At 34.8% G+C, this 13,326-nt stretch overlaps 1 protein-coding gene across 7 annotated transcripts in view; it reads right to left on the reverse strand.

The window, feature by feature from the left end:
• GATAD2A (GATA zinc finger domain containing 2A) overlaps window positions 1-13,326 on the reverse strand; it is a 198,795-nt gene that overhangs the window by 78,834 nt on the left and 106,635 nt on the right. For all 7 annotated transcript variants that reach the window (XM_074306954.1, XM_074306937.1, XM_074306920.1 and 4 more), the window contains one exon: window positions 5,160-5,431. In XM_074306954.1, coding sequence (XP_074163055.1) covers window positions 5,160-5,422 — 263 coding nt within the window. In that variant the 5' untranslated portion in view covers window positions 5,423-5,431. The remainder of the gene's footprint in view (window positions 1-5,159; window positions 5,432-13,326) is intronic.

Below are 13,326 nucleotides of genomic sequence, written 5' to 3' on the forward strand. Positions count from 1 at the left end.
GAACATTATACAAAGTAACAACAAAATTGTAAAATCATATGTGAAAGACTTAGCCACTGATCAATATACAAGAGTATTCCAAAGGATGTATTAAAAAGTAAGTATATTATCTACCTTATGAGGGGGAAAGGGAGCCAAACTGAAGCATTTTTTTTTCCATTTTCTTTATATTTCTTTTATTTATCTATTTATTCATCTATTTGTTTGTTTTTTTATTTATTTATTGCAACATGGCTAATGTGGAACTATATTTTGCATGACTTCATGTGTATAATTGCTTGCTTCTCAATGGGTAAAGTAAGGCAGCAGGGCAGAGAATTTGGAAATAAAAAAACTAAAAGGGAGTTATATTAAGAATAAATTAGAATAGGGAGAAGCTTAAGGCAAGGAGACCAATTTGGAGTCAAGTGTATACTACTACATACTACAAGTCAGAGGAAACGAATACCTACTCCAAAGTGGTAGCTCCATAAGAAGAAAAAGTGTTTTATTTCAGAAAAGCTGTAATGAAAAAGTTTATTAATAAGATTTCTTAAGTGATAAGATATACAGCATGAACAAAATGAGGAGCCAGGGATGATACAAATATAGTGAACCTGAGTAAATGGAAGAATGGTGGCCCTCTTGACAATGTGGGTGAGGAATCAACATAAGGGGAAAGATACAATGAAATCTGTTTGGGTCAAACTGAGTTTGGGGCTGCTGTGGTGTTAGGTTCTTACTAAGTGCTAATGAGATATTAGGTTCTAACTAAGTGCTAAGTCAGTACTTTAACAATTCTCTAGCTCTGGTCTTTACTAGGAGTTCAACCCCTTTGAATTCCTGGGGAGTAGCTTGCATGCTTAGGAGGAGCAAGTTCATTGGTTGAAGTAATTTTTCCTAGAAGCCCTTGAGTTATCCCACGCTCCTTCTCTGGGAGGATAAAAAAGGGCGGCACTCCAGAGATGGAGTCTCTGTTCTAGGTCAGAGTTAGAGTGGCTCTCTGGAGGAGAGAGAGTCTTGTCTGGGCCAGACTTAAGGTGGCTCTCAGGAGGAAGAAGTAGTCTATCCTCTAGACCAGAGAGAGATCGGCAGTTTCTGGAGATGACAACACATTACACTGTGGACCACAAAATTCAAAATAAGGAGTTGGTATAATTGGACTGCAGTTCAGGAGAAAATTCAGGGTTGAATTTATAAATCTGGGAAAAGAGATAATTGAAACAGGGAGCTAATAAAGTCACCAACAGCATGTACTAGATATTTGTGACGAGCAGTGCAAACAGACAATGAACTGGGTTCAAGGCTGAGCAGGATAAAAGGACTGGACTACTTTTAATAAATTGCAGAATTTGTTTAATGATCCCAAATATTCCCCAGAACGAGTTCCTTGAAGGCATTTCTGGCATAGTATCCTAAATATCTAGCATAATGTCTAATATAATACTTAATGTTTATTGATTGAGATATTTCTTAGAGCAGCTGAGAATTTCTTTTTACTTTCTTTTAACTCTTAAATTTATCTTTAGAAACAGAGATACAACTATTTTAACAATAACCTAAGAAAAATGCTTAGACAGAATAGTGAACAAAAAACTGAAGGAAAAACTTCCAGCAAAACCCATAGATTCTACTTATATAAGCAAGTAAGCAGGGAGAAGCTGTGAAAGAGAAGTAGTCAGAGCACCCAGGATTCAGACCTAAGCCAGCAGCATGAGAATGCTCACCACAGATCATTCAGCCCTAGGCCCAAGACTTGGGGTCTCTCAGAGGTGCCAGTGACTAATACATAGTACAGAACTCCAAACAAAGCCTGAAGTTCAGAAATTTCCAGAGCTGATCAGTCTCAACACTTGTTCCAAGCCAGCAGCTTTGGGCCTGGAACATGAATTCAGTGTCCTAAATCCTTAACACAAAGTCACATAGAGCAGACAGTGGACTCCTCACCACCCACACACAACATACCCACAAAGATTTGGAAAATAGAGATAATTTAATAATCACAGGGTTTCATGAAAACCATAAACCCCCAAACAGCATAGAGATTCTATTTCAAAAGCTCATGAAAGACTGCCAGATCTCTTAGAACCACAAAGCAAAGTGAAAACAGAAAGTTACTTCCTGAAACCCTAAAATGAAGACTTCTAGCAATGTCATAGCTAAAATCCAAATCTTCAAGGGTAAAGAAAAAAATACATAGCAGCTACCATTACAAAGAACTGGAAAGCACGGAAAAGTCAAAAGATAAATTTAGACTTAAAACCAAAAATAATTTACCCAGCAAAACTATAATCCTACATAGCATGCATGCATGCACACATAAATAAACAAATAAATACATGAACAAATAGATACATAGATAGATAAAAGACCAGAACTAAGTGGAAACTATGGAATACAAACACAGGAATCTATAGCAGTATAAAAAGTAGAAAGTAATCAGAAAAGAACTTATAAGTGTATCTATATTCTAATTAGAATTATTTATTATCATTATTATTATAAAATATACATATTAAATTATATATTAATTATGCAGGATAAGAAGTAGCAGTGGGGAAATGATTCAAACATCCCCCCAAAATTATAATGTTAGCAGAAGACATAGAGGAAATCAAGTAAGTTGGAGGGCTTGTAAATTTTGTATTTTTTTTTTTTTTGGTAAAATTTTTTTATAAGGAGAAAAGATGCTTTTAATCATAAAGAGATAGGAAAGATAGGGAGAGGAAAAGATAACACTTTAGGGAAAAAATAGGCAAAGGATGACTTATACCACGCAATCAGGGAGGACATGTAGAGGAAGGAGGAAAGATCACTTGAACCTCATTTTGAACTGAAGTAGAACCAGGAGTCTAATACCTTTATGTAAAAATTAACAGTTTTGAAAGATTTTAAGAATTCTAATTTCAGAATTTCAACTGATTGCAAAAGAATGGTTTAAAAATATTGCCTACCTCCTGATAGAGGGATGATGGTGATGGAAGAGACATGCAGAATGAGACCCATTTATGGATCTGGTCAATGTAAAAATTCTCTAATCGTATGTTATTTGCAAAAGTTTTCTTTTTTGAAGGTGAGGGAAAGAAAATTTTGTGGTGTAGAGAGTCAAATGTTTGTTAATTAAAAGTAAATTTTACTCAGAACCTGATTCCAATCAATAGAGTAGTAAAGTAGAAATTATTGAAGCGTGAGGAGAAAGTGATCAGAATCAGTTACTGAAATATGAAGGAGAGAACTTGGGAAAGGTCTTACACATAGTTTGGAAAGGTAGATTTCAAAGAGTTAGAAAAAGCCAGATTTCCGTGTCCTATGAGTGTACAGGGAAAGTTTGCGCAAAGACATTATGTTCTCAAGAGCACAAATTATAATATACAATTATTTCAACCATAAAAGAAAAGAAGTTCTCTAAAGAGATAGCTGTGGTTACAAAGGAAACTTATTAACAAGTCAAATTTTTAAAAGATGCACAGAAGACAAAAATATAATCACAAAAGCAGTACTGAGAAGACATTGTACTGCTAATCATTGGAAGGCTCTCTAAACATTTATCTCTGATTTTTATAACACTATACTCTCCCTTTTAAAAAGCCTTTATTGCTTCATTGGCCATCTCAAACCCTCCTCTTTTCCTTAGTTGTATTCTCTTTCCCTGCTATCTCATAAATTGATATGGGTTTCAATTCTGCTAAAGGATTTTAAAATCAATCAATCTAACTAGCTCCTGTACCTCTGCATCATCTGCTGGATCCTTCCATCAGGATATATCAACATGTTCCAATTGTAACTAATCATATCTTTTCCCAAAAAACAGGCCCACTGCAAAACTTTCTTATTCTGATGAGTTCATTATAGCACCTTCCAATTCACAAACTAAAGGCAGTGAATGCTTTCCTCTAGTCAAATGTATATATCTAATATATATCTAATCATTGTCATTTTTGTTGATTTTACCGCCACACTATCTCTCATGACTATTTCCTTCTCTTTATTCCCATGCTCACTATCCCACTTCAACCTCTGATCACAACCTATTATGAGAGTTTTTAATTAAACTCTCATTAGTGTTGGCTATTTTCAATTCATCATTCATAGGCATCAAAAATATCTTAATTCAAAGAAACAAAGATATTATTCTTTTGTTTGATAGGTCCTTATTGCCTCTGGGGAAGGGACGACCCAGTATACATTATCTCTAACAAGGGTCTGATATTCAAGATACATAGGCAAATAAAAGAAATAAGACCAAAGGCACTCAGTATTATAGATAAGGGGTCAAAGTACATATACAATTCACAAAGAATAATAAAAAAACATTAAGAGAAGCAAAAATCAAAAGAGCTTGAAGGTTTCAAGTGAAAACTGGCAAAGACTAAAGGGAGGGAGAGAAGGAATTAGCAAATGTAAGAAGAGTTATGAAAAGGGCCAACATACTGTTGTGTTGTTGGAGTTGTGGACTGGTCCAACTATTCTCAAAAAATTACTTGAAGAAAGTTAAACAGCCAAATCTTTGAATTCAAGGGATTCCAGTGCTAGGCACATACTCAAAAGAAATGCCTCATATGCATCAAAATACTTACAGCAACATTTATTTTTTGTAATAGCAAGTAAGGGAATGAAGTAAAATAGGTTAGTAAACATAAAGTAATAGCAGTGATAAGGAAATGGCTAAACAAGTTGTGGTATATGAATGTAACAAGATATTTTTATGTTTTAAGAAATTAAAAATGTGATGAAAATAGAGAAATATGTGAAGATTTCTATTAACTGATGCAAAGCAGAATAAGCAGAACCAGAAAAACAATATACACAATGACTACAAAAAAGGTAAATGAAAAAAATCAAACAAATAAATATGACTGCTATAAAATTAAAATGATTATGCCTCACCCAAAGGAGAGATATGATAAAGCATATTCCACACAACTATAAGGAGATATGAAACAGAATATAATTTCAGAAATTTTTTCAAAGTAATTTAGTTTTGCTAAACTGTTTTCTTCCTTTTTGTAATTCATTATAAGGGATGACTCCTTAGAAATAAGATATTTTTTTTTTAAAAGAGGACAATAAAAATGAGCCTGTCATTAATCAATCATAGCAAGGTAAAAGGAAGTACTAGTTAGCTCAGCTCTTAAGATTAAAAATTTCAGCTGGCACACTTTGATCAACTTGCTTCTTACCTTTTTGAGGTACTCATATCCACTGGCTCATTATCTGTTTGTACTTCCACCTTAATAGTTGCCTTAACTTCACCTCCTTTTAGTAATCCTTGGACCTTGGCTGCTCCAGGCTCAGACTTCATTTTCAAGTCACCTTCACTCTTGTGGTCTGATCCCAGTAATCCTTTCTCCATCTTTATTTTTTTACTATCCACATCATTTAGGGTTGTTTCACGTTCAAGTGCTCGTTTTTGACTCCGTGTTCTGCATGCTTCTTCAGTCATTCTGAAGTTCTGGTAAAGGAAGAGAGGGAAGAGGAGAGGAAAAGAAGACAAGTTTTGACATTTTCTGAAATAAAGTTTGTATTTTATTTATTTTGTTTTCTTTCTTTATCTATAATGATGTCAAGGATTGCCATAAACAAGGAACCTCTAAAGGCACATCATAAAGTTTCCTTACTTTTTTCTTCAAAAAAAGTCTTTCTTTTAAACTTTGTCCATAGCTCCTATTTATCAGTATCATTAAGGCAAAGCGAAAATGATAAGCAATAATAAGTATGGGAATACAACTATAAACCATCCTATGCACAATAGAAACCTTCAAAGATGAAAAATGAAAATTGGCTGCTTACCAAAAAGAAAAGAGCTTCTCTCTGCATTCCAGTCTCAAAGTCAAATAAAGTACAAGAAATCTAAACCTGAATTTCTCTACAGTTTCTGCCTATGGGATCTATAGCACCTGCATTTGCTTTCAATTATCAGGAATATTAAGTAAAGAAGAAAAGAACTACCTTATTTTGCAAGAAAAGAGCTCTTTCTAAATTTCTGTCCAGGGTACTCCACAAGAACCTAAACTACTATCATTGTGATAATATTCAAGTTTATACTTTCTACTCCCTTTTAATGCATGAGACCCGTTTGCCCACTCAGGCATAGGAAATGCTCAACTCCCCTGGGATCATATTTAACTCCTGCAATTCCAGAATCATTGAAACTTTTAGGATGGATGGGGTTGGACATTTTACTCTGTTACTTTCCTGTACCTGCATCACACACATATCTAGATGAAAAGAGCTGAGTCAGTTTTTGATCCCATGACATCACTGGGCTCCACATGACCCTTCCCAGGATTCAGTCTGAGAGACAAAGCACTTTCCAGAAAACCAGTCTGAACCGGTTCCAGACAACAAGCTGAAGTGTCGTTAACCCTCACAGAGACACGACAGCAGCAGCAGCAGCAATGTATGTCTGCAAGACTGCTGTTGGCATTCCAAAACACAAGTCTGGCAGAGTAGCATCACTGCTCTTAAAGGGGTAGTTGTCTAAAAATTCTAAAGGAAGACTACTTTAACTATTTTGGCTGTTTGGACTTTTCGGTGGCAAAAGAAACTCATTATTTGTTTTTAAATTTTTACAACAAATTTTTAAGAAAGCACAAGATATAAAGAATTAAAGGCTGAATCTTTTAAAAGTAGAACTACAAAGCTTATCAGTCATCTAGACAACTAGAAGAAAAGCGGTATTTTGAGAGGAAAACACTCTCTGTGCCATTAGTTGAGTAATCCAAAACCCAGAAGGCCATAATTTCTTAAGAGTTTAGTTTTCCCTAATTAGGAAAACAGCAACCAATTAAACAGCATAGAACCTCACTCCCCACCCCTATAATTTAAAAGGGGACAATTGTGAATTAAAACAAAAGCCAAATATATATATATGATGTTTGCTCAAAAGGAGAAAAAAAAATGGCATGTCAAGCCAAAAATAAAACATGTTCCATTGGGTTTCTTTTCCCCATTTCATTTTCTAAAATTTGTAATGTCTCATCCACTTTCTCAATGCCAGCCATGAACCTCCAATGTAGCTTTACTAATACAATCCTGACCCATCATCTTTCTTAATAAGTGATACTTCTATCCAAGAGCTGCATGATGACATGACAATATAAATGACCATAAAGCCATTACTCTTAAACTGGTTCATTTCTGAATCCCACTTACAGAATTAGCTTGTCCACCCTGCTCATTTTACAAATCAAAAAACAAAAGCCCTGAAAAACTGAACTTTGTCTATCTGTTTCAGTTTGCTGCTCGGTAAAATAGGGAAAGATAGGGAACAACAAATCACACAATATACTCTTATTAAAGAGACATTTTTTCTAATTCTAAATCAAGTATTCTGTGATTTTATACAAAATTAAACAGTTAGTATTAAAAAAGTCAAATAGCAGTCAGGTTTTTCCAAATTTAGGTCATCAGATTTGCCCCTCCTCCCCCAAGTCAGTCCTTTTTCCATACTGTCATGAAATGACATACTGATTATGATTTGAACTTTGGGGACCTAACATTAATAAAGCAATACAAAAGATAACCTCATTTTACAAGGAACTAAATAAGATTTTACTTTGTTTCTTTTAAAACTTTCAATGGTTCCCTACAAGCCAAATTGTCACTGAAAGTCTTCTACAATCTAATACTACTCATCTTATCTTCCTCTGAAAGAAGTCTCCCTCTTAATTCTATAATTATTTCCAATTTATCCTGTAAAAATCTGTTCATCCAATATTAATTGCAGGTTTTCTTCTCCATTAGATTTATCTCTAGAATAGGTGCTGCTTTTGACCTTTCTTTGTAATCCCCCAAGCACAGGGCTTGACAAGGTAGGAATAGAAGGGATCTATTCCAAAATACACTTTCCTTTCTCATTTACAATGTTCTAAACCTATCATCATTGCTCACAGCTCTCAATCTCTGGTCATGCTGAGATGGCAACTATAATACTTATCATGTTCTATGAACCCTTCAAAGAACAGCTCAAGTTCCAACCTTCTCCCATGAATAACCAGTTCAACAAGTATTTATTAACTGCCAACTATGTTGAAAGCACTGTGGCCTGAAGATACAAAAATCATCCAAAGGGACTTTACCCTACCCTATTTCACAATTTTTTTCATTCAAAATTCTTTTAGTAACTTTCCTCATCTTTAAAATAAAGGAGAAATGATCATATGCAACTCTAAGATTCTATCTCTAACAGCCCACAAAACTATTAATATACTTAGACAACGTCCCAGTACTGAAGATTAGAGTGCTCATCCTTTTCTCATCATTAAAAAAACAAAACAAACAAAGAAAAAATACTACACATATTTTTTGCCTTTTTTCATATCTGCTTCCCTCATTTGTCTTCAAAACCCTCTGTGATCTGGCTTTCTAAATCACCATTCAATTGAAACTCCTTCTAAAGTTATAAGCAATTACTTAACTGCCACATCTGATTGACTTTTCTCAATTCTCAACTTTCTTGACTTTTGGAAGCATTTGAAACTCGGTCAATTTCTAGATATCTTCTGAGTTTTAGTGATAATGATCTCTCTTGGCTTTCTTCCTATTATATGACCACTCTTCAATTTCAGAGAAACCTGGAAAGACCTTTATAAGTGATCAGCTGTAAGAAGAAAATTTATACAACAACAATATAAGAAAAAGTAATCTTGAAAGGCTTGAGAATGCTGATGAGTGCAATGACCAACCATGATTCCAGAGAACTGATGATGAAGCCTATTACTTATCTTATGCCAAAATGGATGGACTCAAGATGCACAGTGAAATATGTTTCTGGAAATAGCCACTGTAAGAATATATTTTCTCGCATAGTTATTAAAATAATTTTTTTTTAGTTTTCCTTTTTTGTCTGTTTTTCTCTTTTTTCAAAGAGAAAAGTGAATGAAAGAAAGAAAAATAAAAGGAAAAAAGGGAAGGAGAAGAGGGGGGAAAAAAGAAAATGGAAGAGAAAGAATTTTTTTAAAAGGGGTCACTTACTAATGCACTGTTGGTAGAACTGTGAACTGATCCAACCATTCTGGAGAGAAATTTGGAACCATGCCCCAAATCTATAAAACTGTATACACTTTGATCTAGCAGTGTCACTAATGGATCTATATCCCAAAGACAATTTTTTTAAAAGCCCCTCTCATCCCTGGATCATTGTACTAACCTACTAGTTAGTATCCCTGACTCAAGTGTTTACTCACTCCATGTATCCTCCACTCAGCTACTAAAGTGATTTTCCTAAAGCACAAATCTATCATCCCTTTCCTTAATAATAAATCTCAAGTGGCTTCCTATTACTTCTAGGACTAATTTTTTTTTTAAGAATTTTTTTTCCAAAAAATCAGAAGAAGGTGGTCTAAGTATACCTGATTTAAAGCTATATTATAAAGCAACAGTCACCAAAACCATTTGGTATTGGCTAAGAAATAGACTAGTTGATCAGTGGCATAGGTTAGGTTCACAGGGCAAGATAGTGAATAAAAATAGCAATCTAATCTTTGACAAACCCAAAGATCCCAAATTTTGGGATAAGAATTCATTATTTGACAAAAACTGCTGGGAAAACTGGAAATTAGTATGGCAGAAACTAGGCATGGACCCACATTTAACACCACATACTAAGATTAGATCAAAATGGGTCCAAGATTTAGGCATAAAGAACGAAATCATAAATAAATTGGAGGAACATGGGATGGTTTACCTCTCAGACTTGTGGAGGAGGAAGGAGTTTGTGTCCAAGGGAGAACTAGAGACCATTATTGATCACAAAATAGAACATTTTGATTACACCAAATTAAAAAGTTTCTGCACAAACAAAACTAATGCAAACAAGATTAGAAGGGAAGTAACAAATTGGGAAAAAATTTTTACAGTTATAGGTTCTGATAAAGGCCTCATCTCCAAAATATACAGAGAATTGACTTTAATTTATAAGAAATCAAGCCATTCTCCAATTGATAAATGGTCAAAGGATATGAATAGACAATTTTCAGATGATGAAATTAAAACTATTTCCACTCATATGAAAGAATGTTCCAAATCACTATTGATCAGAGAAATGCAAATTAAGACAACTCTGAGGTATCATTACACACCTGTCAGATTGGCTAAGATGACAGGAACAAATAACGATGAATGTTGGAGGGGCTGTGGGAAAACTGGGACACTGATGCATTGTTGGTGGAGTTGTGAAAGAATCCAACCATTCTGGAGAGCAATCTGGAATTATGCCCAAAAAGCTATCAAAATGTGCATACATACCCTTTGACCCAGCCATACTACTACTGGGCTTATACCCCAAGGAACTACTAAAGAAGAGAAAGGGTCCTGTATGTGCCAAAATGTTTGTGGCAGCCCTTTTCATAGTGGCTAGAAGCTGGAAGATGAATGGATGTCCATCAATTGGAGAATGATTGGGTAAACTATGGTATATGAATGTTATGGAATATTATTGTTCTATAAGAAATGACCAACAGGAGAAATACAGAGAGGCTTGGAGAGACTTACATCAACTGATGCTGAGTGAAACGAGCAGAACCAGAAGATCATTATACACTTCAACAATGATACTGTACGAGGATATATGCTGATGGAAGTGGATTTCTTCAACATAGAGAAGAGCTAATCCAATTCCAATTGATTAATGATGGACAGAACCAGCTACATCCAGAAAAGGAACACTGGGAAATGAATGTAAACTGTTATTTTTACCTTCTGAATCCAATTCTTCCTGTGCAACAAAAAATTCGGTTCTACACACATATATTGTATCTAGAATATACTGTAATATATTTAACATATATAAGACTGCTTGCCATCTGGGGGAGGGGGTTGGGGGAGGAAGGGAAAAAATCTGAATAGAAGTAAGTGCAAGGGATAATGTAAAAAATTACCCATGCATATGTACTGTCAAAAAAAATGTTATAATTATAAAATAAAATAAAAATTAAAAAAAATTTTTTAAAAAAAATAAAAAAAAAGAATTTTTTCCCATAGTATATATGCATGAGTAATTTTTTTTTTATAATATTATCCCTTGTATTCATTTTTCCAAATTATCCCCTTCCTCTCTTTACTCCCTCCTCCCGATGACAGGCAATCCCATACATTTTACATATGTTACAATATAACCCAGATACAATATATGTGTGTAAATACCATTTTCTTGTTGCACATTAAGTATTAGATTCCGAAGGTGTAAGTAACCTGGGTAGATAGACAGTAGTGCTAACAATTTACATTCACTTCCCAGTGTTCCTTCTCTGGGTGTAGTTATTTCTGTCCATCATTGATCAACTGGAAGTGAGTTGGATATTCTTTATGTTGAAGATATCCACTTCCATCAGAATACATCTTCATACAACACTGAAGTGTACAGAGATTTTCTGGTTCTATTCATTTCACTCAGCATCAGTTGATGTAAGTCTGTCCAAGCCTCTCTATATTCCTCCTGCTGGTCATTTCTTAAGCAGTAATATTCCATAACCTTCATATACCATAATTTATCCAACCATTCTCCAATTGATGGACATCCATTCATCTTCCAGTTTCTAGCCACTACAAAAAGAGCTGCCACAAACATTTTGGCACATACAGGTCCCTTTCCACTCTTTAGTATTTCTTTGGGATATAAGCCCAATAATAGCAACGCTGGGTCAAAGGGTATGCACACTTTGATAACTTTTTGGGCACAATTCCAAATTGCTCTCCAGAATGGCTGGATTCTTTCACAACTCCACCAACAATGTATTAGTGTCCCAGTTTTCCCACATCCCCTCCAACATTCATCATTATTTGTTCCTGTCATCTTAGCCAGTCTGACAGGTGTGTAGTGGTATCTCAGAGTTGTCTTAATTTGCATTTCTCTGATCAGTAGTGATTTGGAACACTTTTTCATATGAGTGGATACAGTTTCAATTTCATCATCTGAGAATTGTAGGACTAAATTTTTAAAACTTTATTTTGGCATTTAAAGCACTTGAATACCTGACTTCTTCTTTCTATCTTTTCAGTCTTCTTGTCTCCCTGCATGTGCTCTAAGACCCCAAAATATTGGCCTTCTGGGTGGTCCTTGCACAAGATACCTCATTTCCAAATTTCAAGTCTTTTCACAGGCTCTCTGTTCAGAATTCTTACTTCTGGCTCTTTACCGCACTCACACCCCAGTCATACAAATGACTACTCTTGAGATTACCTCCCATTTACACTGCATATATCATAGCAGTTTACATGCCTCCCAAATTAGAATGTAAACTCTAGAGGGTAAGAATGTGTTTTTACTTTTCTCTATAGCTCCAGCATTTGGCACAATAATACTCAAGAAAATGAAGGCATTAGAAGAGAAACTGTAAGATTCTTTGCAAATGTGTCACTTTATATGTAAGGCTTCTTTTCAGGACTGTGACTTCATGTATATATTCTATTTTGTATACCTTACTTTTGCTTAATTAAACTGCAGGCCAAATTAAAGTCATGGTCTTATTATTTTCTTAATTGTGTCTCTATGCATCCCTAACTAGAATCTAACTTGGTGTTGGACACATAGCAATGATATAATAATCCACATTTACATAGCAATTTCTTCACAATAACTATGTTCAATTATCTTGATTTTCACTTTTCAAATTAGGAAACTGATAACAAAAGAACAGAAAAATTATTTCCCAAAGGTCACAAAGCTAGTAAGTCATAGGGCTGATACTTAAAAGTGTTTCTGTCACTACACTATCATTAAATAAAGACTTGACAGTTTCTATTTTAGTTATCTGAGCGGATTTTTCTTTCCAGTTTCTTTAGCAAAGGTGAAAGAACTAAGCCCTAAAGATATTGCCAAGAGAGTTTATTATGAAGCAGAAGGAACTAGAACTTTGCCAATTAGAGAAGAATTAAACTAGCCCCTCTTAATTGCCCCCAGACAAATCATTCTCTAGTACCTTCCTACACACAGCCATTCTCCTCTATACACCGATTATAAATATTTGCCCAAATCAGTGTTCATTTTGGGTGTGAGAAAAAAGAGAGATGATGACCTTTGCAGGTACAAAGTTTCTCACAGCCCAGCCATACTACACAATTTGATGTCCCTTTGGAAACAACACTACCTATGTGACTGTTTCTACCTCCCACTGGTTCAAGATCCCTCAAGGTCACCACTGTGTTAAACTCTCTTCCATGGTAATGCATTCATAACTCAATGTTTAAATTTTCCATTGGTGGTTGTCTTTTCTTCTCTCCCACATCAGTACAAGTGTTATCACTCCAATAAAATGCATCTAAAAGCAGGCTGAGGAATAATTACATACACCTTATGTCTTCTACAAAGCTAGTGTTTAGCATCTATGTCACTGACCACTGGCATTA

Source organism: Sminthopsis crassicaudata, chromosome 1 (genome assembly GCF_048593235.1).
Source record: "Sminthopsis crassicaudata isolate SCR6 chromosome 1, ASM4859323v1, whole genome shotgun sequence".
Classification (NCBI taxonomy): Eukaryota; Metazoa; Chordata; class Mammalia; order Dasyuromorphia; family Dasyuridae; genus Sminthopsis; species Sminthopsis crassicaudata.